The sequence below is a fragment of the Neodiprion virginianus genome, chromosome 1 (genome assembly GCF_021901495.1).
Source record: "Neodiprion virginianus isolate iyNeoVirg1 chromosome 1, iyNeoVirg1.1, whole genome shotgun sequence".
Classification (NCBI taxonomy): Eukaryota; Metazoa; Arthropoda; class Insecta; order Hymenoptera; family Diprionidae; genus Neodiprion; species Neodiprion virginianus.
This window is the reverse complement of record NC_060877.1, coordinates 26,924,672-26,950,631: the sequence shown is the minus strand read 5'-3', so window position 1 is coordinate 26,950,631 and position 25,960 is coordinate 26,924,672. Positions and strand designations below refer to the sequence as shown.

Below are 25,960 nucleotides of genomic sequence, written 5' to 3'. Positions count from 1 at the left end.
TTTTACTGACAATCGGTGTGAGATTACCGTTCGACGGAGGAAAAACGATCGTCGTATATACGCGGAGTTTTCGTAATCTTATACGTTGTAATTACCATTCTCCGACAATTAACAAAGTCAGACGACCACATTTTACCTACTCGCAATCGGACGTCTGCTGGTATATTATATACGGCTAGTTATTTCTCTAGGAGAGGGTGTGCTATAGGTGATATTTGGTTGTTTCAATGCCGGAGAAAAATAATGTGACACCCCTGCAGGGCTCTGTCCCCGATCATATCCGGTATTCGATGAACGGAATAATAGTACGTACGTATGTACGTAGGCACGTATTACGAGATGCAACAGACACTGTAACGAATATGTAGACTAGTTTTAATTATAAAATAACGCAATCTCAGCTTCAACGGCGTAAAGTTTCCACTGCATGTAACGAGTACATGCGTATACGTAATCTACATAATAATTCAGATGCATCTAAGTTACGTATCATATACACGCTGCTCCGAATTGAACTCAACATTATTGTTGATTAGAATACGCGCTTATCGGTTTTCTTTCGCGTATGTGAAACTTTTAAACCGGTGGCGGTGACACAGTTGTCAAGCTGTCTTACCGATTCATTGTACCGATCGGTATTCGTTGTCAGTGTGCGTACGACTGATAAAGTATTTGTTTTCTGTCAGGAAAATTGACGTTTACGTCTTACGTAATGACGATTAAACGAAAATTAGCACTACATTTCAGTCGTGTTGAACACATGATATATTAATTTTTTTTTTTTTTCGTCGCCAATTTTCCTACCCATCGAGATGACGCGCAAGACCCCGTATCAGCGTATTATTGTAAATACTTTTTGATAAATCAAGGAACCTGATATTTGTTTCGCGTATTATAGGCTCGCGAGAAGCGGCCAGTGTGACGTGGGCGGCAGACTCATTGGCGCCAGAATATCTGTGTATGTGTGTTTGCCTGCGTGAGTGTGTGTGTGTGTGTGCAAAGCTGTGCCCAAGGCAGACCGTCGTGTAACATCTCGCCAACACTTGTCATCGTTTCTTTGCGGTGTGGAGAAGGCTTATAGCTACTCGTATCTAGCTAGCTAGCGATAATGGGACCAGAGGGGACCTCGCAACGTCTCCAAATGTTCCACAGATTCCTGTACGTTTCCGTTTCGTATATATATATAATATATACGCTTTAGTTCCTCGGATTTATTATTACAATGTCAACCGCATCCACGTTTGTTGCTTATTTCTTAATAAAAGCGGTCCGGCGGGTTATTTTTCGATTTATACTATTTGATTTTTTATTAATTTCCTCCGTCCTGTTTTTATTTACCCACTTTTACTCTTATTTTTGGAAAATTTTATTCAACGATGGATAATTTCCCCGCGCTTGTGGTTGACGTAGGTAAACGATCGGCAATTTTATACGATGTCAATGAAATAGTTATTATCGTACGATTGAAGATAATTATTGATTGGAACGGTAACGGTTTTATCTTTTAAATTATTGTTATGATTAAACTTATTTTTTCGTTATCGTCAGGCATGAAAAAATTACGAAAGCAAATCTGTGCTACATATGTACAGTTATATATAAGACAGTGATTACAATTTATCAAAGCGTATCATTTGGTGTGGCAAGTTGTTTTTTTTTTGATGTTTTTTTTTGTTGTTGGATTTTTTTTTAATTCCATTTCGTTTATCACGTCTTTCTTTAAGTTTGTTTTTTTTGTTTCTTATTGTTTCATCTTTTGTTTCAATGCCTCCCTATTGCGCGGGTAAACTCTGTCGTATTAAACGAGTTACGTAACGCGCGTACACTTATCTTTACATTATGCACGTTTATGCGTAAGAGCAGATGGGAATTTTTATGCCCAATCAAAGGCGTGAAAGAGAGGATTTAGCGACCTTGCTATTTCACAAGCAAGGTTTTTTGCTGTGATCACGTTACTGCAGCTCAACGATTCCCCCTCGTCAATCTTTATACGTTTCAAAAACAATAAAACAATCGTACCATCGTCATAGGGACAGAGTTTTCTTAAGCGTCAAGTCTCGTTTGAATCGTTCTGAATTATTGTTTTCAATTTAACATTCTTGACGCGTAAAAATTGTAATCCTAAGTATTTGCTGAGAAATTCTTATTATTGCAACGGTTTGTCCGAAACGACGACTAAGCAATCGGCTCCAACGATCAAAACACACCATATACTCTATAAAAATTACGTAACTGAATATATTTATATGTTGTATGTACATAACGGCAATAATAAAGGGTCAACAATCTTTCGGTTGATCGTGTTTGACGTCAAACGATGTAGCGAACAGTGCTATTATTCAGGTCAAAGTCGACTATTGCGAATATTATTTACCCCGGAGTTGTGAAAGTTCGCACACTGCGCAATAAATTCATGTGGAAACAAACTGTCCTAGATGATGTTTTCTCTTACTACTAGTGCCTGTGTAAATAAAGTTTATTAATCAATATTGCACATCTCTTGCTTTATTATGCAGGTATCTTCACGATGATTGACTTTCAGTTCTTTGCATCTCCGTGTCATTTGCTTTCATTCTTCCCATTGATTTCATCGTTTTTTCAACGATCGAACTTCCGCGTCATTTCTCCTCGTCGACTAATCGCTGTTGCAATTGCCGTATGCCATAGATCAAATAGGATATTCCACGAAAACGTTCGCTACTCTAGCTTCAGACGTTTTTCAAGTGTAACATTGTCATTGATCTCTGTATAAAATTTGAAAACCCGGTGCAATATCGTCAACGATATGCAACGAAATCAACGTCAAACGATCTTTCGAGGCGATTATCGTCTTACCGATTAGTCTAACAATAAGTGTACATTTACATCGTTGCCGCATGTTTTACGATCGGCATATGTGTGGTCGAAAATTTGTCGAACTGTCCCATCGACTGACGAATTACTTCGATTATAAGTTTATTCTCATGTGTTATTTTATTCCTTTTAGCAAAGCAACCGTGTGACCATGAAGTTAGACGTAAGCTACACCGATCACTCCCATATCATCGGTAAAGGTGGACTGACCATAAAACGAGTTATGGAGGAAACTGGCTGCCACATTCACTTCCCCGATAGCAATCGCAGCAACGCTCAGGAGAAGAGTAACCAGGTTTCTATCGCCGGGGAAATGGGTGGAGTGGAAAGGGCACGTGCCAGAGTTCGCGTAAGTTGCAACATCGTGTGAAAATCGTCGACGATACTGGTTTAATTTTTACTTGATGAAGATAAATATACGTTTTACCATTTCAGAATCTTACGCCGTTGATATTTTCTTTCGAACTTCCGATAATGGGAGCCATGCAAGCACTGCCTGATGCCACATCGCCCTACGTTATAAAAATTCAGGAACAGTACAACGTTCAAGTGATGTTTAGAACGCGGCCTAAACTCCACGCTACTCTCGTTGTGGTAAAGGGATGCGAGTGGGAAGTGTCCCAAGTCAAGGAGGCGACGCTTTTGCTTATCCGTCACATGTGCGAAAATTTGGCCGTGAGTATAATATGTGCAATGTTTCGAGTTTGGACTAGTTTCCTTATTAGCATCACTCGTACTGTAATTAGACAGCTAGCTTCAAGTCGCTAATGTCAACTCATTTTACGCGCGACGAACTTCAGACTATAATCTTATACTGTGTCGAATCTTTAGAGTATAACCAGTTCACGGACGTGTATTGCAAATATAATTTGCACGCATGCAGCATACCCGGTGTGCAAGCAGCGTGACGTAACGATTTTTCGCTGCTTATTGAGCGAAATGTAGAGCTGTAATCGACGGAAGAAAAAAAAATAAAAAAGACTTGTTTGCCCGTATGAACAGCACGGCTCGCTCAAGTTTAACGAGGTCAATGGTTGAAATTTGCCAAATGTCAATTGCAGAATCAAATCCAAGTTCAGATGTCGGTTGAGATATCTCCCCAGCATCACACCATCGTACTGGGTAAACAAAGCTGTAATTTAAAGATGATCATGCAACGGACAGGCACGCAGATTATGTTTCCCGATGCTGGAGATCCTAATATTCCTAGTTTGAAAAAGAGCAACGTAACAATTACTGGTGGAATTCACAACGTTTATCTTGCCCGTCAGCAGCTGGTGGTGAGTGGAGAATTTATGGAAAGATGAAGTTGTGTGCGGTCAAATATCATCCGACACTAATTACGAGGTTTTTTTTCCCATTTTCTTCAGGGTTCCCTACCTCTAGTCTTGATGTTTGATTTACCTGAAGATTCGATGAGCTCCGTTGATTCCGACAATATCTCTCAGTTGATGCAATCACTCGACGTATTCATCAATGTTCGTCACAAACCAAAGCAGAGTACGCTCTCTGTCATCATAAAAGGAATTGAGAGAAACGCGAGCAACATATACGAAGCTAGAAAACAATTACTTGGGCTAAACGAGCCCAGGATTCACGCGGAAATACCTGCTACTTATCACATCCCAAATGCTAGCAACTTATATCAAGGGAACGCAGCTCTCGGCGGTGCTGGTAAGTTTATACTTTGTTCATTCTTTATAATAATTTAAATTTCTATTCTATCGTAGCAGGGCTATGATTCTCAATACTTACCACTGTGATTCAAAGAGTGAAAGAAATAGTAATCATATTTTAATCGGTCGACAAATTCCCGAATCATGTTTTTACGCTACTCTACTCACTGTGTTCATAATCGAATTTCATCGCAGGTTCGAGCAGCATCAATGCTTTAACGGACTTCTCCAACCTGTTGACAATCAACACAGGAAACGGTTCCCACCCAATGTCACCCTTACCACATTCTCCAAATCCTGTGGGTCTTTCCCCGCATTGGGGACTTCCACAGCTCGCCCCAATGTTCTCAACATTACCATCCCATCATCATCATCATCACACGTCGTTTCCGTATCCCAACTTCAATCACCTCTTGGCCCAACACCACTTGATGCACTCGGGAGCCAACAATCTTGGACCCCATCACCATAATATGACCAGTGCCGCTAATTCGATGAACCATGGAATTCACAACCTTGGAAACAGCATGGGAAATGGGCTGGGGACATCGATGAATAGTAGTGGTTACCACACTCTGAACAATTCATCTCTTGTCGATCACAAAGATGGCAGTGGTGAGTGAACACGAAATTTTACTCACGTTACTAATCCTGTTTTGCTTTGATCTAGGACGATATCAAAAACGTTGTACAAAACTGTTTCAGCCTGTTCGTCGCTTAGCAGTTTGGCCAGTTCACTGTCCAGTCCAGCAATTAGCCCGCGTAACGCTTCGCCAGTTAATCCCCCAGAGACTAGTACGAATATAGGTAAATGAAATGAAAACAAAAAATGATTACTATTTCCGCGTGTGGCGGATATGGAATTTGCTCGAACATTTTGTCATACATTTTATTTTCAGACTTATCTAGTATGCTCTCCGATCTTCCGGATCGTCGAGCACCCGGTTGCGAGAAGAAGACTCTAGAAATGGTGGCACACAGCAACCTGACACCGTTTGACTATGAACAGAAAAAGTTAATGGCCGTTCAGGCAATTCAAACAAAGCCTTCTCCAACGGATTACAGAGTACCTACTTCCGCGTGGGCTGGTTATGGGCTAAGCCAAACAGTTTCGACAATGCAGAGTGACAAAGAAGAGAAGACTGTAAGTAAACGCCACTGGAACGGATTGTATATCAGTCATTTATAGTGTTATTAAACATCTCATAGGAGTACGAACATTTTTCACAACACTATGTCCTGAACGTGTCGAATTTAATCCACACACTTTTAATATAACGTGTTACTCCAATTGGTTTAGGACTCTACATTTAGTCCGGCCGATCTTTGGAAAGAACCTACAACTCCAATTTACAACACCCTGATGGATTTTGGTCTCCCTGGAAGCACCGGAAAAGATCGTATTGGAATGTCATCCAATTACATGGATCACACACCTACGTCACAAATAAACAAAATAGTTTCGCAGCGCTACACAGACCTAGGTGTGATGCTGGCCAGCGTTGGGTTGGAAAAATACATACGTAAGTCTTGAATAACTGTTCTTAATTCGCTCATTCTGTTCTACTGTCTCATGTCTTTTTGATACAGGCGAGAGTAGTCTATGTTTGAATGTTAGTTGAGATGATTTAAAATATGTAACAGGATGTCGGAATTGCAGTAATTTCCACTAACGTTTTACAAATTACTTTGTGCTACTTGGTCGTTGGTCTGAATTGCCAAGATGCCAAATGCCAGATGTCATATTCTTTCAATTACTAATCGTGATCATTGCAAACATCTAAATTCACATTATTCATAAATTACTAAGAAGAAAGTCAAAGAAAGAGTATGTACTTGAACTAACAAAGTCTTCAATTTTCACTGTAATTAACTTTCTACTCGATCGTCACAAAAGATAGCGCAAGAGTTAAAAAAAAATTATCTAATTTAGCTATCAGTCCAAACTATTCTCGCCTGCAATCTATACTGCGAAAAAATCTAAACTGCATCTGAAAAATTAATGACAGCATTGACGTAAATGGCGTAATGCTTAATGCTTAATGCTTTTGCTTTTTGCATGCATATAATAAACAGTGGGTGCTTGAAGTTTTTCGTCTTTGGTAGATGATCAAGATTTGAAACGATTTAATTTCTCTCTTTTGCATTCGCATCTTTTCGAATTTATTCTACATTTTTTTTCTACCAATTTTAGTAAAAAACTAGGGTTGACATTATCGAGACTACTGGCAGCTCGAACAGAATTAACAACATTCTGTTCGTTCTTTATGGATTTCTACAAGGACATTCTTTCTTGATTCTATTTTTCTGTGCTATTTCCTTCTGTTGACTCATTTCAATGTTGAATTGAAAATGCAGTCAGCTGCGATGGCGCTACGTAGTAGGTATAAGTTTTCAAATCGGCACGGTGGTGTTTATGCTCGACAGGCTTGTTCACGTCTCACGAGGTGGATATGGCGACATTTCCATCTCTGACCGAAAAGGATCTATGCGAAATTGGAATAACTGCTTGGGGTGCCCGGCGCAAAATAATGCTTCTAATATCTGGTGCGTAAGTGGGTTTTGGCCACACATGCTTATTTATCTTTTCTATAGACTTTCCGCTGCTTCCGATTGTACATGTAACGTTGTCGCGTCGAGGATGCCGTACGGAAAGCAGTCCTGCAGTCAAAAAATTTAAATCAAATGGAATGCCATTTTTTCTTCTTTTCATTTCCTACTTTAACAAAAAATCGATAGATATATGATCATTGGGTAACCGTAAGACCTTCTCTGCGATTTACTTTGTGCCTCATTAACGCTGTGTGCGGAAAAACAGAGTCTGTATACCTGCCCTCTTTGGGACACTCAATTTTACAGAAATGAACAAGCGCTCTAGCCCATTTTCCGGCAGCGCCGCGCCAGGTGCGGAACGCAAGACATCAGCCGCTGGCTCAGCGTCGACAAGCAAGTGTGGCATGGACAATTGGTAATAAAAACTTTAAGTCGTGCTACCGAGACTCACCGGGGCCGTGAAGAACCCACGACCCGAAAAGAACTGCTGTCAACGGAGTCCATTTAACCCGAATATATAAACATATACCTGCGAGAAATTTAACGGATTAGGAATAATTTAACGGCAACACGGAGTTGGCATTTTTCATTTGCCAACCGGTCATGAGAATATAAGAAGACGGTAATCGAACAAATACAAAGTAAAGGTACGATGCAAGACAAATACGATGCAAGACAAATAACAACAACAACATAAGGCAAAAGACAAAAGTAAATAAAAATATTTAAAACGTTCAGAAAAATTATAAAAAAAGTCTATAAAAAATGATAATAATTCGTTAAGAGTATAAGCCGTTTAACTTAAAGTAAGCAAATGTTCGGGACAATATAATAGGGAAGTGCCGTTTGACATTTAAAAAAAAAAAAAAATAAAAGAAAAAAAATAAAAAAAAAAAAAAAATCATGCATGTTAGTTTTGTACTTGGAAGAGAATAGGGTAATGATTATTTTTGTAACCGAGAATCGTTGATAATCCTTTTTTTTTGCAATTTTTTTTTCACACACATTCGTCACTCGTACTCTACCAAGTGCGTTACATAGGTTAAGGAAATAATCGTTACTATTTTCATTTTTTTTTTTTTTTTTTTTTTGTAATTTTTTTTTTCTTCCTTCCAAAATGATGCTCAACTGTTCCACGATAAGGTATGGTAGTTAGAATTGAAAATAACTCGCGAGTGCATGATTTGCTAGACGTTCTTTACTTTTCATTTTCTTTTTTTTTTTTCCTCTTTAGTTAATCAATCGTTATCGATTATAGGTTTATAAATTATAGCAATGTCTTTATGTCGTGTGTTTGGCTGTGTGTTTATGTGTATCAGCTGTCGGAGAAACAGACTGCGTTCAAACAAGTACTACGTTTCTTAATTATGCAAAATTACAGTAGTTTAGGGAGGCTTTAGACTTGAAGATGGGCGCGGGGGTCCCGTTGGCAACTACATTTAGCGCCGTTCGAAACTTAGCGGAAAATGTTTAATTCAGACTAAGCTCGAGAATCACTATACACCACGTAGGAACGTTTCAGCGATTGAAAATCATGAATAATATCGTGCGAAGGAAATCGGTCACCATGTGGCGGTTTATTTTTTTTTTTCTAAAAAATTGGCTATTACTCGAAACTCACTGCAACGACAACCCAGAATGACAATAATCGTGTATAAGCTTTAGCCAGTTTTTCGTTCTTTCGGAAATACTTTTAGTTTTGGTATACGAGAAATATGTTTACTCTTTTGTGGATGTTGTGGTGAAACATATTTATTTGACTGTATACAGAAGCGCTGACGTTTTTTGCCAGTATAAAATATTTGTTACTATTGTGTAATAATGATTTTCCCTCTATTCCATCATTTTTGCAATGTCCCCATTGCAAATATATTTGAAAAAAGTACAATTTTTTTTGTAGACACAGAAACTGTTTCTTAGAAATTATTTCTATTTGTTATGATATGATGCATTTAGTGCCCTTTTTACGTATACTTGGAATATCATGATATGATAAAAAATGAAAGGGAAGCTAAGACTGAACACTTGCACTGACTGGAGTATAAATTCAAATATCACTGTGAAATTAATCATTCGTCTTCGTATGTAATAATATGAATTTTTTTTTTTAGCGAATTTTATTTTCCATCCATATTTTTTTTCCTCGGTTTTGTTTTTTGCGATAGACTTTGATTGACTATTTATGGATACAAATAATGCGTGCAAGCAGTAGCGGTAATAGTCAACAGCCGAATTGAGAACGAAATAAATTCGTCTTAGGTTCACAAGTTGAATATAACTTTGTTTTCTTCAAGATTTACGCTGGCGTGGGTCAAAATTCATAAAATTATATTTTGTACATTTATATAAGGTACATATCGCATGTTTGTTGGCCCTTACTGGAAAGTGTACTTCGTGCATGATTTTTCCCCGCATGATCTTCAACGAGGTTGTATTTTATCTGTTGTTTTCTCGAGTTTTATAAAGTAACAAAGTATTTATTAATTGAAGAAGGTCGCTAAATGTACGCCGCTCAACGGACGCAAATTATATTTAAGAAATATTAGATAAAGGAGATAAGTATGAAGTGAAATGAGTAGTAAACGTATATATGTTGCTCGAAGGTGCGGACTATGTTTTATTAATATGGTGGCAGCACATTTTTAACGAAAATCCACTATATAGATGATGAACAATAACGGTTAATACAAATACATTATATTGCATCGCGCTTAATATTGCAGCTGCGGTGACAGCCTAATTTGGAAAGAAATTATAATTTTACGAACCTCGGATGTGTGAAAAAATGAAAAAGCTAGTAGTCGTTAAAAATCATTTTACGAAAGTAAGATATTCCATTTGTAACTTATAAATTATTCTAATTTTTAAAGTTTTTTTTTTTTTCTTTTTTTTTCGTCAACCAAAGAATGCGTTAGGTAATGAGCTCAGCTCACGTACGCGCCACTTGCAGTGACTTGCAGTGACTTGCAGTGTGTATAGGGTATTACGGGCCAAGAAGTCAGCTTTTTTTTTTTTTTTTTTTTTACCGATCTGTTTCCATTCGCGCATTACTGCCGTAGCATATCATTCGTATACTTTGATTACACTTCAACACAATCTCGAAATAGGGCGAATTTGTGAAGAACCGACATAATGGGGGAAAAAAGAAAAAACTGGCATCTTGGTTCTGACGATGCAGAACCACCATCTGGCCTTAAGGGGGTGCCCCTGGTCGATTTCGGCCTTGAACTATATATCTCAAAATATCTAAGTCCACGTATCTTAAACGCCGAAAAGGGTATACAGAATTCTGAACGAAAACAATGCAATCCATTTTCATTTGAGGCAGTAATAAAAATGTATCGGAGTGTTTTTGTTCATAATTACGTGCAGGGAGAAGGCTGTCAATCCCTTTTTCACCTTTCACATACGTGGACTTGGATATTTATAGATATACACGTCAAGGTCGAAATCGACTTGGGCATCGCTTTAAAAAAATCGGGAAGGCATTTTTGCACGAGCTTCTGAATGCCTAGCGATCGATTTTACCGCTGAGAGTTGTTGACTAAACTTGAGAAGTTTTAAGCGTAAATTATTACTATTATTCAGAAATATATAATAAGTAATTAAAAATGTGCCTGTGTGATCGTCTATATTATTATTATTATTATTATTATTATTGTTATGTTGTTGTTATTATTATTATTATTATTATTATTATTATTAATATAAATATTATTGTTATTATTACTACTACTACTTTACTATTGTCATGGATTTTTTTTTCATTTTGTTGATAGTTTGATGTAGTGAAAATAACATAGAATTATATACTTACAATTCACTTCTACATTTAATTAATGCGAATCGGTGATGTAATTTGTGCCGGTTTCTGATGCGATTCCTACGCGTTGCTATGCGTCTACCTATACATGCCATTATATCAATAATAATAACGATAAATATTTTGTATTGATGAAACGAATTCCATTGCAAGTATCCAATTCGATAGATTTTCTTGTTGTTTGTAATGAAAGTGATAAGCGTTGAAACTTTTTACGATAATCTTCAACATAGGGAGAGATAAACGAAAAAATTTATGTCGCAAATTTTACGGTAGACGCTCGCTGTTAGCTGCGGGGGGATGAAGCTACGGCGTATTGCATCGCATATCCGTGATCAGATACCAAAGCAGTTTGGATATGACTGATTCAACGACTGAAATGTTCCTACATAATTGTTTAATGTTTAGTTAGATTAATGATTGCTGAAGAATAAAGTATACACCTAATGACGTGTAATATATTTAAACTAATCTCCTTTACATCGGTTATATAGTCCAGCGTCCATCGTACCTGCGGGGCGATTAATTGAGATTACGCAATATACGAAGGAAAATATGCAACATCTTCAACTTTTTATACATTAATTTTTTTCGCTCAACCCCCTTACCTTAGTTTGTCATCCTTTCAAACCGATTCAAATATTTATTATATATATATATATATGTATGTATATACACACACACACGTGTCTATACATATTATATACACACACACTCACACATACCTTATACGTATAGAGATTAGTATTTTTTGACATCTTTTTTTGCATGTGGCAAATATCATGACACGTAACAATATAAATACCTCTGAAAGTCTATTCGTTCAAATAATGTTACGATCGGTATACATTCATTAGTAAACTTACTATTCCATACATATTGCCATTACGGTCACGATATATTCTTCGAAATTAAATACAGAAAGATGGACTTGATGCTAACGTAATATCCTTCAGTTTTCGTTGCAAAATAAAATCTTTGACTTGACCGCAGATAAGAGGTTGTTTTTTTTTTCTTTCTTATTTTGAATACATGAATATGTAAATATTTACACTTAAATCTTACAGAATTATCATTCTGTATTAATTTTTATATGGTACACAATTACCGAAGCGGCGTGAAATCGTTATCCTTGCGTCTACCGTTATTTTCCGATTCCCAAATTTCAATTTCAATCGCGAGATTCTATTCTCAACTAACCGTAGCCAGTAGCAGACTTCGACAATCAAGATTGCCAGATGTTAATTGTAATATGTACCAGTAGTACGAATTGTAAAGCATCAAAACCAGTAGCTCTTGGTGTAACGGTGCGTCAAATGTGCAGATTGACGCCATTAGACGTCGCGTTGCTACAAAACATTGCCAGCTTGACCGCACGTGCGTATTACGAGCACGATGCCATCTTAGAACCAACTTATTTCCTGTACAATTAATGTAAAATTATATATTCGATGGATGTTTTCACTGTGAAATTACTTAATAATATCGTGCGATTCTTATACTACAAAGTTGATATGTCTCAACCGTAATTTGATAAGAATTTGTAGGGAAATATACAGTGGTTTCACAGTTGAAATGTGTTTCTCGAAATTAACCACAATTTGTAAATGATTTATCTTCACCTACAAAATATCGCACAACTGATAATACGTTTTCACGACATGTATATATATATATATATATATATATATATATATATATGTATATATGCGTGTGTATAAATATGTATACATATATGTATATATATACACGTGTTTTTTTTTTTATGTACATGTATCCTTGATATTGTTGCAAAAACTTGGTTTTATTGCATATTTTCTACGCACGCGATATAATCATTACGGAAATGAAAAGAGAAATACAACAACAAAATAATTAATATATCATAACTAATCGTGTAATTTGTTAGCTTTGATTAGTATATTCGTGAGAATCCCGGCGTTATCTTATGTATATTATTCGTTTAGTATTAAACGGAGCCAACAGGGCTTGATATAATAATGAATCATTACCTGTCGGAGTTCTTAAAAATGACAAAGGGAAAGTGAATAATTAAAAATACTTACTTTTCGAACGGTAACGGCTGGTTAAAATGTTGGTCAATATAGATATTTGTTGATATCTTGACAAACGAAAAGACTCGAATAAATAATACTATTTGATTTGTTCCTAGTATTTCATAATTGCAAAGACTGCAAGAGATATCAAGTTTCCTGCAACATCTTTTCAAATTGTTTTCTACTGTAGCAAAGTCGATGCAGCAGTGGCGATGCATTTGATAATATGTAAAAATTGTCGTATACAAATTAGGGGCGATATTTCTTTTCACCTGCGTGCAGCTATATGAGTCTTTGATAATTAAAGAGAAAAATCATTGAAAAATCGCAATGAATCTTGATAGCTCAAAGTTTGATAAAACGTTGAACCTATCGAGATTCGTTGGAATTCTCTGGTTTTTTACATTATTCATAAGTATTGTGTAAATGTTGCCAACAACTGCCCGCCGTACTTACGGAGTTAGGATCACTATATTATTATTGTTATTTCAATTACAAATTTTACACGCCCTGTTTGCTTGTGTCTGAAAATTGTATTATAATAATCAACATTCCAACAAGTAATGCGTTGAATAAATCAAATTGTAACAAGGTAGGTGGCTAATATTAATTATTTAAATATAACATCTATGTGTTATGTAATTAAAAAATCAATGATAATGATGATAATCAAGGGACGTGCCCGCCCATCTCGCAGGTGCAGCAACTTATTAATTATTAATATTATTCGATAATATAAATCTACGATGCGAAAAATATATTTTATAGTAAAGCAGCATGATATTTTTATATGATATAATGTTATATTCTGATAAAAAAGAAAACGCATATTATACATATATATATTCTATATTGGTTTATATTGCTATGAAGAAAACTTATATTGATTCTCAGAATAAAGCATGTGATTGTTGTATTAAAATGAATGAGAAATTTTGTATTGCAATTTTTAATAAAAAAATAGCCAGTCTGCGTATTACTAAAATTCCGTTCGATTCCCAGACATTCGTTCACTCCTCAGAAAATGTAATACCTTATAACAGTGCTAATTGCTGTTACGACGATAAATGTCGAGATTGTTTCCGTTGAGTATCTTACGGCAAAAAGAAAAACGTAAATTTTTTCCACCCAAGGAATCTACCGAAACCGGTTTGTGGATACGAAATAGATCTGTAGATATTGAACAGAAAAAGAAATGAAATTTTGTTGCATCATCTTATAGTATATAGGTTAAAATATTTTAAATATGTAAAATGATAGTGTACAATAAATTACCTAGCTAGTCGTAAAACGTACTGTTTATTCATTTGTAAAGGTGTTTTAACACACTCATTTCTGCACACGATTCATTGATATATCGAATTATTATTTCAGAAGGCTGCACGCCACCCAGAACTAACATCATTATGGCTACAATTATTCTTGATAGAGCTGATTTTTACAAGTCCACCGATGATTCCAAGTTTTTATCATTCATCACGAATCACAAATCCGTTAATAAATACATTTACAGGTATCATGACGCAAGTCATGACTTGTATAGTCACGTCACGTTTACTAGAGGTAAGTGGTGCACTTTGTTAATTATTTTTAACATCTCCAGTCAGCAGTTGGTCGTCTGTTTGAGATTATATTTCTTGTTCAACAGATCACGAAGGATGTTGCCAATATTTTTCATCGTGAACGTACTGGTAGAGCTTAGCAGGTTTGTGATAAACCCATGGTTCACCAGTCGGTGAGAAAGAACGTAGTCCTGCTCATTCCTGATTTCTGTATCTAAGAGATCGGCGTAGACTTTGTCCAGGCAATCACGTAGGCACGAAGTGGTGCCTAGGATGTCAGGTTGCCGTGCATGCCAAGGTAAGGTAGCTAAAAGTACTACCTGTAAATGAAAATGAAGCATACGTTATTACGACGCTTCGTTGATCTTCTGTAGCTATATACTGCGTAATCTTCGGTTACAGTTACAGACCCATTAAATTATTGACGATGAACATTAATTTTCGGTTTATCTTGTACCTGACAAGCTTCCCGAGGTATCCAATGAATAATGACGGGCTTGCCGATGATGCCCAAGGATTCCTTGCTGTATCCTTCGGCCAAAATGGTCGATCTTGAAATTTCCTGATCGGATACGTACTCATCAGATGCTTTGCTACCAGGCGGAGGAAAAGGATAAGGGGTCGAGAGTACTACATTAGGTGGTAACAGTCTGGAATTGCCAGGTGATACTGAATTCGTATACCCGATACTAGTATTCCGCTTTTGCTGAGAGGCGGTTGATTCGATTCTGTCACTGTGGTCGTCTAGGTTGTCAAACTCTGAGATCGTGATACCTTCTGTTAGCTCCAGCGTGTTTTTCAAGACATCGCTTATAACGTTTGACACGTTCTGAAAGAGTGTTACGTCATCAGAATAGGTCGACCCGACCGGGTTACACGGTTCGGATAAATTCAATCAATTCGTCACCCGCACCGAACAATCCAAATGCTGAACTAACCTTTTCGGCGGCTTCCCATTGATCATTTCTCATGGCCATTTCTTCGGCAGCGAGGCGTTGCTGCTCTAATAATTCGGCAACGAACTCCTCGCCCTCTTTTTCGGATACACAAATTTTATCACCGAGAACTAGCGTCAGTGCCTTGCCCAAACCTTCTCTTGGGTCGTAATCTTTGCAGAACGCCAGAAGAAACGCGGTGTAATTCACGTTCGTGCATCCCGACGCAAACATCTCGCATAATAATTCCTTCGCAAGCATTAGCCGCACGGTTTCCTGCGGAGTAATATTGCGGGAGCTTGCCGGAAATGTACTATCAACAGTGGAGTCGCTGCTGTATAGTGACCTTTTCGACTCAGACGGTGTTTTTGGTAAGATTAATCCGCAGGTCTTTTCGATCTTAGCGTATTCTCGTTCCTCTTCGTACATTTCCTCTTCGTCACGTTGATAATCCTCATGGAGGAGATTTTTGCAGGCCGGATCTTTCAGGTCACAATTTGTGAACCAGTATTTGATGGAATGAAATTGATCCCTGGTTACCATCTCAGACAGGGTTGGGTCCATGGCTATAAACTGCAACCTCATATCTAGGATATCTTCATCACTGGGCATCGATATGTCCATAGCATAGATAATGAATTCCCTCCAATCGACGTACTCCGTATCTCCAAATATCTCTGTGACCAAGTATGGGACATCGCAGGGACGCAGTTCTGACCACGATGAAGGTAGATGGGATATTACACCTTCGTCTTCGCCGCAGGCGACAATGTCCTCGAGGATATAAGTGAAAAAACGTTGCGGAAGACTGCCGTGGGGTGCCACATACCGAAATATATCCATCAGGCGACCAAGTTGTCCCATACGAAATTGTGAGGGTAATTTTGCTTCACGTATTGGCTCAGGAGGAGGAGTTGGTTCATCCGGATACATCAGAACGCTTGATCTGACAATGAAGCGGTCGTCGTCCAACAGTAACTCTTCTTGAATGGGTATTTCTTCTTCGATTGCCAAACTAAATACTGATGCCATTTCGTTTACGCTCTTGATCTCTCTGTTGTAGCGATCGTTGGTGGCAGTCATTACGTTGGAAAAACATCGCTGCATAGTTTCATAGAGAAAACTGATGTCTGATAGAGCAGCGTTCTCTAACAATTTTAGTCTGAGGAGTATTCTATTTATTTCAAATTGCAAGGCAGATCGCCATTCACAATACAAATCAGGTCCTCGCTTGAGAAGTTCAGCCATTAGTTCAGCATCAACTGTGGGTAGTAATTGATTTTTGGCCATCTGGATTCTACCTTTAGCGTCAGGGGTAAAGGACGTTTGTTCTTTCTTTAAACTTTTTAGCAACGATAACGCCTGAGAATCAACGACATTTCGTGCGTACATGATATTTGCATGCACCGCTTGGTAGCAGATAATTTCTCCGGTAAGGTGAGGTGTTTCCTCAGCGGAAATTAGCAATTCAGCAATCTGTTTTTTGATACGAGTACAGTCGATGATAGGTGCTTTGTGTGGAATTTGACTAGCAACATTTTTGCCAGTTTTCGATGACGCTGTTTCCTTTGCTGCAGGTTTTTTGGCTTTTACAAGCGATACAGTTGACGAAGAAATCATCAATTCGTTTGAAATTATTTCCAGTCTTTGAAGAGGAAGTTTCGCTAAACGATTCTCGGAGATGGGTCGTTGTAGCATAGAAGTGTAATAATCCTGAAGAAGTTGTACAGTGTCGATGTATCTATCTACTTCAGCTTCAATCATGCATATGTAGAGATTAGCCAAGACGACCATTTCCTCAGCTGTCCAATCCAATCTGATTATTCGTTGCCTTTCTTCCTCAGCCTGTTTTCGTCGTTCGTCGCAAATTTCCCAAAGTGCTTTCTGAAAATCGGCTACTCTACAATGCAACTCACACTTGACATCCAAGTCATCGCGCATGTCCATCGCAATATCATTATAACTCGTATGAAAGTTGTGTAACAAATCTTGCTTGGAATCAGGTCGTTGAATGAAGTCTGTCATGTGTTTAGTCACATAGTTTCGGTAGGGCACAATGTGTGAGTACTGCACTCTTTTTATAAAGAATATTTCTTTAAGGTCCTCAATATAAACAGTTTCCATATTTTCCCATAGGTTTGCTAAGGCCTCCAACAGCAACGGAGCTTGAGGAAACTTGATCCATTCCCAACCATCTTCCCCGGGTTTTGGTAGGGTCGGTTCGACAGTTACTGTACTAATAGTGTTGTTCAAATAGTTTGCACCTTCACCTTCATAATCACTTTCTCCTCCCCAGTCATCGTTCACCGGTTCAGGACAGGGTACGAACTGTTTGACTATCGGAGTTTTGCTCAAGGGTGGGTTTGCCTCTTCATCTTCTAACGAATCCAAAGCTTCGCCGAACAGTTCAATAGATGGAACTCGTGGAATTGACATGTCTCCAATAGCGAGTCTACATAATCTCTTCAGCGTGAATAGATCGAAGGATGTGTAATAAACTGCATAAGCAATGCCTTGAGTAGTATAAAAGGCATCCAATGGCGTTGTGTCTTCCGAAAGTATCTCAAAAATGTCTTCCTCGCGTATGTGCATATTTTTAGGTTTTGGTAATGCTCGAATATAAGCGGTCATGTAAGAACTCAATGATTCCCTGCGTACGTTCGGTATTGGATTGTAGACAAGTCTAGATTCTCTGCAAGAACGAGAGAACTCGCCCGAGTTCTCATCTTCGTACGTTATCCTTGGAGGTACCTGGTTCAGTTCATCAATATCACCGTCAGGATCATCGGATATTTTTTTATCCTGAGGTATTTTAATACCTGTGAGAGCCGACTCAAGTTGTGCCATCTGATCAAAAGTGTTGGGATAATCTATCAAAACCCATCCTTCTATGTCGTTCAGACTCTTCGTGTATTCGATAAGGATTTTCGTGTTCAATTCATTGGACAATGGCTGGCCCAGTGTGAGAAATTGATAAACCCATTTGCCAATGTATGCAGAATTCGAAAGATCCGGAGACATATCTTCATTTGGAATAACGCGAGGTGTTTGCGTTTGCTTATCAACAATGCGTGTAGTCATTTCCATTGTTTTTGAAGGTCCCATAGGTGTTGCCTTCTTCTTAAGAGTAGTGTTTTTGTTCCCGCGTGAAGTTGGGTTATTTAGTGCAGTTTTCGACGATACTTCGTTCTTAGACGTTATGGCACTCAGATCAATGCAAGAGAAATCCTTCATTTCGTCTTTGAAGCATCGTAGGCAGTAATTTATTGCATCCTCCATGAAAATGAGTTTAATACCTCGGTGATTCAGCAATGACTGTATTGTTGGATAGACAGATGTGTCCAATACGCCGAGAAGGATGCAAGCTGAGGATACCTTGGGCACTGAAGCAGGCTCTGGCTTTGACTCTGGGGGATACACGTAATCTAAGAGACGATGGATGATGTAGCCAAGTACAATAATCCCAAGCCTGAGTATTTCCTCGGTTTCCAAATCAATATCTGGCATAAATTCGTCCCAAGGTGCGTTTACGTTCAAATAATTATCGAAATCAGCGTCATTGAGAACCTCTTGACGCTCAATTTCTGCTCTGAAAATATCTTCTACTTCATCTTCAGGGTTTTCTTCACAGAGATATTCGGTATTCTCAATTGATGAAAAAATTGGTTGACTCTTGATAAACAAGGCTTTCCATTCTCCCCAAATCTTGGCCGGAATAAAGTTATCGTTGCTTTCCCGATAAATGGCTGCCTGCACAGCGATGTCAATGAGATCGTTCAAGACATCATTACAAATAAGGTAATTTCTTTCATAACAATTTTGTATTTTTCGTTCGTGAATTCTTCTATGTAATTCACACAGTCTCGAACACTCAGCCTCAATATCCTGACCTTCTCTGACGGCAACTTCATGTTCCCTAGCAAGTTCTATATTGTGTTCGGTCCTCATTCTTTCCTCCATCAATTTATTAACAATTCCTCTGTTCTTTGCGATCCTTTGCTTTTGATCTCGAATTTCGCAGAGTTTGGTCATCATTTGTTTTTCGTACTGTGACTGGGAGAACAATTTCTTGGCGACGGCTAGATCAAATTCAGTCTCTTGGTTGGCCACTTGTTTTTCCCACAATTTCGCCGTCAAAGATTTTTCCATTTGACTTTTACATCTATAGCTCTGCGATGCTCGCCGCGTTCGATCTTTCATACATTTTACATACGTCTTAGCAGCCTCTGGATCAGCCGGTGCTGGCTCCATTGCTTCACCAAGTTTTTTCTCGTTGCAAAGCTGATGATAGGTATATTTTTCTGGACTGCGTACCTTGTGCTGGCAACTAAAGTCGTGCAACTCCTGTATTTCCTGCTCCGGAAATGGTCGTATATAATCCATATGAACCTCACTTTCTTTTTCCATGATGTTCTCTGTTAGTATTTTTTCGGTGGAGCGTACTTGTTGTTGCTTTGATACGCATAATTTTCGGGCAAGTATGCACCTATTTAAGATTGCCTGGAATTTGTCGCGGTGCCAAGCGATTACGCTTGCATTACTTACAAGCTGGCCAGCAAGTGGATTTTCCGAGCATACTGGAGGCGGTGACTTATCTGGGACTGTGCTAACATCAAACTTTGACGACTGTGGAATGTACTTTTCTCTTTCTTTTTGTTGGGTAATAAAGTGAAGCTTGTCTTTACCCTCCAAACTGACGAAAATCTTGTAGAAAAGTCGTGTCGCTGTAGTACCCTGTCCGTTGGATATCTCCTCGATGGTATCATCGTCGCAATCTACCCCGATAAACTTAAGCCACACGCGAAGAAATTTCAGATTAACCCTTGCTAAGGCTGGGTCCTCCGTGCTATGTATCGTGCTGATCTGGGCGTTGTCAATTATGTCGTAACTGTGAAGAAGCTGAGCTAGAAGAGTACCGTCTCTAGTAATTAAACCAAAAACGTCTGGATGTAGATCGATCATTATTCCTAGCCTATTTTGAAACCATGTTTTTAAAACTTCACTCATTTTCAACACTGCGCGGTAAGTTACGAATTCAGTATTTACATTCGCGGTCGCAGAAAATTTTGTTACTATTGTGAGACGACCAATAAATAACTTTTTGAATAACTATAAGTGCTGTGGTGATATTAATTCATTGAAGTGAAACTGTATTTGATTACATCGATTTTGTTGATAATTTCAAGCCGTACTGGGTGTATTTTCCTTCTATATAGTTGACATCTTCAGTACATGAGAGATGCTATGTTTCACGAGGATTCAAATGGCTAATGGTAAAAGTATGAACATCAATGCTCTGTAACTAGTCTTATGATATTTTTTACTATTTTGATTGAATGAAATATCGAACTTGAAAATTTTAGCAACAAACTGACTCAAAAAAGGTTGGTATAAAAATAATATAAGTATTTGAGATGCCTCTTCTGAACAATTGTTTGGTGAGTTGATCCTACCATTTCTATTCATCCGAATATGCCAATAGTAGGTATGCATGCTCTGGACCCGTGCGCGTTTGGTTGCCAGAGCTTACTGCGTCAGGCGCAAGAAATTTACAATATTCTCTGGTATCGTACATAAAACTTTTATCGTTCATTTTTAATAAGTGTTTTGAAGTTTTCAATTCATATGGAACATTGATATTCAACTCAACAGTAGAGTAAAAACCTAGTACAATGGCCAATTCCTTCGTTGACTGTTCCTTTGCCAGTACCACGCCAATACAACATATCCTAGTCCGGTTTCACTATCGTTGCGCCAACCGCGGTCAAAATCGAAGTTTTGATCGGAGCCTGCGCTTTGCGGCATGGCGCGGATCTTGAGCGGCTTGTCAGCTGTTGGCTGTGGCAATTGTGTACCATTGTGTATGGTAGACGTCAAGGTGCTTAGCTTTGCCAAAAATGATTGGGCAATGAAAAATTCGAATACCTTGACGGTAGTGCAGTAAGAGTTAACGTCATCTAAGCTTTCGGGTGAATAAAAAATGCTGAGATGAAATCAAAACAACCTCTCCAACTTACACTAGCAATACTAAAGCCGCATGTAGTTAAATCTCCGTTTGTTCTTCAGGTAAATTACTATCTAATTTCAAATGCAAAAACGTCTGGTGTGAGAGATCAATTATTTATATCAATATTGCGATCATATTGAGTAAGCCTCACCTCAGAATGCGTTGAATGTCATCATCCGTCGTGCACCTCCGCAAAGAATCTAACGTAACCTCAGTGAAAATAAATAAAAAAAGTCATCAGATACCTTGGTGACAAAATTAAACCGAGTGTGCCTCAAATATCAAAAGCATGGCTGTAAAAAAATGCGAACTACTAGTGTTGAGATCGGCACGTGTGTTGTATGAAAAATTCTTTCAACTTCCAGAAAATTCGTGACTTGATAATTGATGAGGGTTTCAAAGTTGTCAGATCTCGTAGAACGATAATAACACCAATGGAGGCAGAATCGTTTTATGCAGATCACAAGGAGAAATTTTTCTATAACAGATTGATGACCTTTATGTGCAGCGGTCCTTCAGACATCCATATTCTGACAGCTCATGATGCGATAGCTAAGTGGAGAACATTGATGGGTCCAACAAAAGTTTATCAAGCCCAATTTCATGCACCTCATACTATCAGAGGGATGTATGGACTCTCAGATACAAGAAATGCAACTCATGGATCAGGTAATAGCATAAGAGAACTTTTATGCTTTGTACATAAGCAAAATAAATTCAAGAATTTCTGAATCCTTATACTTTCCAAGCTTAAGCATCTTATGAATTAACTTCAAAGTACATTTCTAAGATTATTAGTGTACTAGTCCGCAAGTAATTCAAATAGCCCTGTGTAAAATTCATTGATAGTGTCCTCATGTTTCAGACTCCCCAGAATCATCAAAACGAGAAATAGCCATATTTTTCAAAGAATTCAACATAGAACACTGGTTCAAAAATGAAGAGATTTTTTACAATTCAGGAAATTTAAAATTTGATCCATCTTTATTCATTCATACCATTGACAGAACTAGGAAAATAAACGAGAGTGACCAAGATACAACAATGATTTGAAGTTTAAAATTAGCAGACAAACGCCTTAAACTTTTGTCAAAAGAGATAATAGAGGCCCGTTTCATAATCCATAGTTCTATAGAAGTATCAGGAGTTCGATGTATTTGAAAAAAATTTCATTGTTGAGCTTCATTATCTTATTTCTGTAGAAAGTATCATGTTTGTCTGGTTGTTTCAGCTTTCTGTTCAACCATGAATGCACAATTCACCAATGATATATTTACCATGATGTATTGTATATAAGAATCAAGCATACCTTCTAATAGTTGATTATGTAGATTATAAATAAAGGTAAAGCAGCAATGAAGTAGGTTGTGAATTTGGTAGTCATATTATTTATCCTTTCGAAGCTACTTGTTATCGTTGCACTTACCTCCCATGTACCTGAATCTATACTTCATGAATCAAGAATGGCACTAAAAATTAAAGATTTTACTATATTCAATGTAGGAATACACGTTGATGTTAATATTGAATGGGTATCGATTCCTGTTCTATGTTACACTGATCAGATCACTGGAAATTTATAAAACACAGTCATGCAGTAGAAATAAAAACATATGTTTTTTAAAAGAATAATTCATTGTATTTTTCTTTTGTACTTGAAATCTTGATGTTTAGTATTAGATCACCCTAATTTAAAACAGACTAGTTAATTTACATGCGTCAAACAAATATTTACAAATTATTTCCTGGATTAAATGTTTTTGTTCAAAACAATTCAATCTGCTAGATGCCTACAATATTTCTTGAATTATTTAAACGAAATACAAATCCTTCCATACTATAAGTAAGACATATTATACAATATACACAAGTTCTGCAACGCATGATAATGTGTACCAAATTGATAGATGCACCTCAAATCACATGTGATAAAAACTTCAAGCGTTAATTTTGACATAGACTTTTGGTCTCGAAAATACTTTTATACCCTCTTCTATTTTATTGAGCTGTTTCTCGATTTCCATTTTTCGTTTCTGGGATCTCAGAGTGTCAGTTTTTATTGGCATCATATTTAATTCCTTAACAAATTCTTGATAGTCTGCAAATAATATGTTAGTATGTTGTAAATAACATGTTAGTATTTCATCGTTCGAAATGATGTAATCTTTTTATAATTATTCTAACCACAGTTAATAAACAGCAAGTAGCAGCAGGTACTCACTTTTTTTCAACATACGGAGGGTCTCCTGGCGTTCACTGTCAGGCAGCGGGACGTGGCCATCTGGACAGTCAGGATCTGGTGCCTCTTCTTTCGCCTTTTGTTCTTTTTGCAGCTGTGCCTCTTTCCGTTCTCGAAGATATCTGTAAGTAGAAAATGTCCATTCAAGACAAGATTATGAACGATCATGGTTAAAAATCAAAACCGAAACAAAAAAAATAAACTTAAAATTAGTTCTAGAGTATGGAAGATTAGTTAAAATTTTCAACCTATCCAAAACTCAAGTAAGACAAAAAAAAAGTAACGAGTCTACTTGCAGATAACGAGTAAAAGTAATGAAGAGAGAAGTTACTTTTAACATCATACTTGGGAACAACACCCTTTCGATAATGAGTGGGAGGTACGCCATTGTTAAGCTGTGTAGCCATTTTGGTAGCAATTGATGTTTGCTGTTTGTTCAATTTAACAAAATCCGTTCCTTCCTCACGGGACGAATCTAAGTGCAGATCAGGTGATTTGGGTGAAGGAGATGATGGTGCTGAACTAACATCCCCACGATCCGAGGGAGAGTTAGCACCTTCACGTGGTGTTTTATCATTTTGTAGTGCTACCTCCATTGTTTTGCACATAGCCAAATCCAGTCTAGGACTCCGTCGGGTAGAATACCTAAATAAAAATTGTTGTTCAGAAACAAAGTTGCAAAAAGTAATTGCAATATCTTTCAAGCAGGCCATGAACACTAGTACCTAATTGTACCCTCGGCATACAAATTGCTCATGTGTTTAGCATCCAAAGTTTGAATGCCCTGGCTTCTATATTTTACTTCAGTGTTACTATTGCAACAATGCCCACAGTTTAGGTTTGGGTCTGAAGGAGCCTTAGTCATGTTGCTTTGCAGCTTTTTATTCAAAACTGCTTCACGAGTTTTTCTCTTGAGTATAGGACTCTTTGCATTACTATGCAGTACCATGAATCCCTTCTGAACTCCTGCTGTGGTTTTACTTTGCAAAGTTGGGGCACTATTTTTGGAATGAGGTTGAGCCTGCGACTTGGATTTTTCAGGACCATCCAATTTCTGTTTAGCAGTTGATGTGCATGTTTTATCAGAAAAGTCCTCATCTTTAGCTTCACGAAGACTGGAGTTCACCCGCGATGCTATGTTCTGATATCGATTAGACGCTTTTTGTTGCCTTCGAATTTGTAATTTTTGTAATTCCTCAACTTCCTTGTGATTGTGAAAATAATGCTCCATTCGCCGGAGATTTTTCACATTTTCATGTATGAAGTTTTTTCGCCTGTTTACTTCTGCATTTACAAAATTACACAAGTGCTATCAATTTCAAAGAATAATGAATGTAACAATACTTTTCAACATATATATTGTGCTGAATATTGCCATTGATCAACTAGGTCATCGTAAAGTGTGATTTTAATAGTATGTAACCTGACTTAGGTATGGGTGATAACTGCATAACTGACGATAAACTTTAACGTATTCGAAATTATTCAGGAAACAATATTAAGTAGGTAGAATCTTAAAATAACAGAAGATAATTTGTAAACAGCTTTCCTTAACAATATCAACTAGAAAAGCTGTCTGGACTTACTGGGTTCGGGAAACACACCTTTCAATGTCGCCATTTTCAACGTAAAATCTATAACAATTGTTTTGTATGCGGAAATATCGTTGATAAATCCCGGTGGAATCTATAGGTAAACAATTATACACCGAATCGACTCGAAATTATTATATGAAACCTGAAGTGACTAATTTTATTCTAATGTTCGCACCAGGTATAATAACATACTTAATCGATATAAATTTAATTTATCTACCGAAAGCAATGAAATCAAACTTATCACTTCAATTTTGCGCACATTCCCGTTTTCAAACAAACAATTTTGTTTACAAAGCAAATCATGGCCACTCTGACATTTCTGCTGACATTTTCAGTTGCTACGAATGTTCATAGTGCTGAAATCTAGAAGCTGCCAAACATTACCGACATTGTAGTCGATAAGTCAGCTCGTGTTATAGATGGCGTGGAAATGATAACTGCCACGCAAAGAACCAGCAACCTCCATACCGTTGACCGAGGATATAGGTATAAATACTGATAATCTTGTGTTATTTTGCGTAAGAGTTTGCCGGGTTTAAGGGAATTAGCAGTTTCATATATCATCTATCAAGCAACTGACCACACCGGTAAAAGAAGTTCTTCATAACTAAGAACTATCGCGTACAAAACGTTGGTAACATACAGTCGTCATAGTGG

At 37.5% G+C, this 25,960-nt stretch overlaps 4 protein-coding genes across 11 annotated transcripts in view; 2 read left to right on the top strand and 2 right to left on the bottom strand.

Annotated features, from left to right (window-relative positions):
- Positions 1-11,372, top strand: part of LOC124309250 (protein bicaudal C homolog 1-B) — a 44,350-nt gene extending 32,978 nt beyond the window's left edge. For 4 of the 5 annotated variants that reach the window (XM_046772834.1, XM_046772924.1, XM_046772741.1 and 1 more), the window contains 10 exons: positions 2,987-3,202; positions 3,289-3,528; positions 3,915-4,133; positions 4,224-4,527; positions 4,725-5,144; positions 5,235-5,336; positions 5,429-5,673; positions 5,830-6,052; positions 6,957-7,076; positions 7,389-11,372. In XM_046772834.1, the coding sequence (XP_046628790.1) occupies positions 2,987-3,202; positions 3,289-3,528; positions 3,915-4,133; positions 4,224-4,527; positions 4,725-5,144; positions 5,235-5,336; positions 5,429-5,673; positions 5,830-6,052; positions 6,957-7,076; positions 7,389-7,501 (2,202 nt within the window). In that variant the 3' untranslated portion in view covers positions 7,502-11,372. The remainder of the gene's footprint in view (positions 1-2,986; positions 3,203-3,288; positions 3,529-3,914; positions 4,134-4,223; positions 4,528-4,724; positions 5,145-5,234; positions 5,337-5,428; positions 5,674-5,829; positions 6,053-6,956; positions 7,077-7,388) is intronic. The other variant, XM_046773006.1, reaches the window with a different exon arrangement.
- A 2,496-nt stretch (positions 11,373-13,868) lies between these two features.
- LOC124310261 (sperm flagellar protein 2-like) lies at positions 13,869-20,476 on the bottom strand. Its single transcript, XM_046774073.1, has 3 exons — positions 15,463-20,476; positions 14,982-15,353; positions 13,869-14,844 (listed from the first exon to the last, which is right to left on the bottom strand). The coding sequence occupies exons 1-3, from the start codon at positions 20,464-20,466 to the stop codon at positions 14,566-14,568; spliced, it is 5,655 nt and encodes a 1,884-aa protein (XP_046630029.1). The 5' UTR covers positions 20,467-20,476; the 3' UTR covers positions 13,869-14,565.
- Positions 20,477-21,256: 780 nt separating this feature from the next.
- Positions 21,257-22,838, top strand: LOC124303270 (nucleoside diphosphate kinase 6-like). 2 transcript variants are annotated; one of them, XM_046760311.1, is made up of 3 exons: positions 21,257-21,525; positions 21,832-22,135; positions 22,316-22,838. In XM_046760311.1, exons 1-3 carry the CDS (start codon positions 21,448-21,450, stop codon positions 22,405-22,407), a joined length of 474 nt encoding a protein of 157 aa, XP_046616267.1. In that variant the 5' UTR covers positions 21,257-21,447; the 3' UTR covers positions 22,408-22,838. The 2 variants fall into 2 exon arrangements, with proteins under 2 accessions (XP_046616267.1, XP_046616259.1); XM_046760303.1 differs by having other exon boundaries at positions 21,260-21,525; positions 22,332-22,838.
- Positions 22,839-23,104: 266 nt separating this feature from the next.
- Positions 23,105-25,659, bottom strand: LOC124303261 (uncharacterized). Of its 3 annotated transcripts, none has more exons than XM_046760280.1 (5): positions 25,310-25,659; positions 24,431-24,989; positions 24,051-24,350; positions 23,688-23,827; positions 23,105-23,564 (listed from the first exon to the last, which is right to left on the bottom strand). In XM_046760280.1, the coding sequence occupies exons 1-5, from the start codon at positions 25,323-25,325 to the stop codon at positions 23,404-23,406; spliced, it is 1,176 nt and encodes a 391-aa protein (XP_046616236.1). In that variant the 5' UTR covers positions 25,326-25,659; the 3' UTR covers positions 23,105-23,403. The 3 variants fall into 3 exon arrangements, with proteins under 3 accessions (XP_046616236.1, XP_046616226.1, XP_046616245.1); XM_046760270.1 differs by having other exon boundaries at positions 25,292-25,658; XM_046760289.1 differs by having other exon boundaries at positions 23,426-23,564; positions 24,037-24,350; positions 25,292-25,659.
- Positions 25,660-25,960: the final 301 nt, after the last annotated feature.

What these genes read in the sequence shown, in the direction of transcription:
- LOC124310261 (XM_046774073.1), bottom strand. Translation starts at nt 20,466, where the DNA reads ATGAGTGAAGTTTTAAAAACATGGTTTCAAAATAGGCTAGGAATAATG. An exon ending in AATGGGAAGCCGCCGAAAAG is followed by an intron (nt 15,354 to 15,462) that starts GTTAGTTCAGCA and finishes ACACTCTTTCAG; the next exon opens with AACGTGTCAAACGTTATAAG. An exon ending in TACCTCGGGAAGCTTGTCAG is followed by an intron (nt 14,845 to 14,981) that starts GTACAAGATAAA and finishes TTTCATTTACAG; the next exon opens with GTAGTACTTTTAGCTACCTT.
- LOC124303270 (XM_046760303.1), top strand. Translation starts at nt 21,448, where the DNA reads ATGAAATCAAAACAACCTCTCCAACTTACACTAGCAATACTAAAGCCG. An exon ending in AATCTCCGTTTGTTCTTCAG is followed by an intron (nt 21,526 to 21,831) that starts GTAAATTACTAT and finishes TTCAACTTCCAG; the next exon opens with AAAATTCGTGACTTGATAAT. An exon ending in AAATGCAACTCATGGATCAG is followed by an intron (nt 22,136 to 22,331) that starts GTAATAGCATAA and finishes CTCATGTTTCAG; the next exon opens with ACTCCCCAGAATCATCAAAA.
- LOC124303261 (XM_046760270.1), bottom strand. Translation starts at nt 25,325, where the DNA reads ATGGCGACATTGAAAGGTGTGTTTCCCGAACCCA. An exon ending in AGGTGTGTTTCCCGAACCCA is followed by an intron (nt 24,990 to 25,291) that starts GTAAGTCCAGAC and finishes TTGTAAATGCAG; the next exon opens with AAGTAAACAGGCGAAAAAAC. An exon ending in CCTCCGTATGTTGAAAAAAA is followed by an intron (nt 23,565 to 23,687) that starts GTGAGTACCTGC and finishes TATTATTTGCAG; the next exon opens with ACTATCAAGAATTTGTTAAG.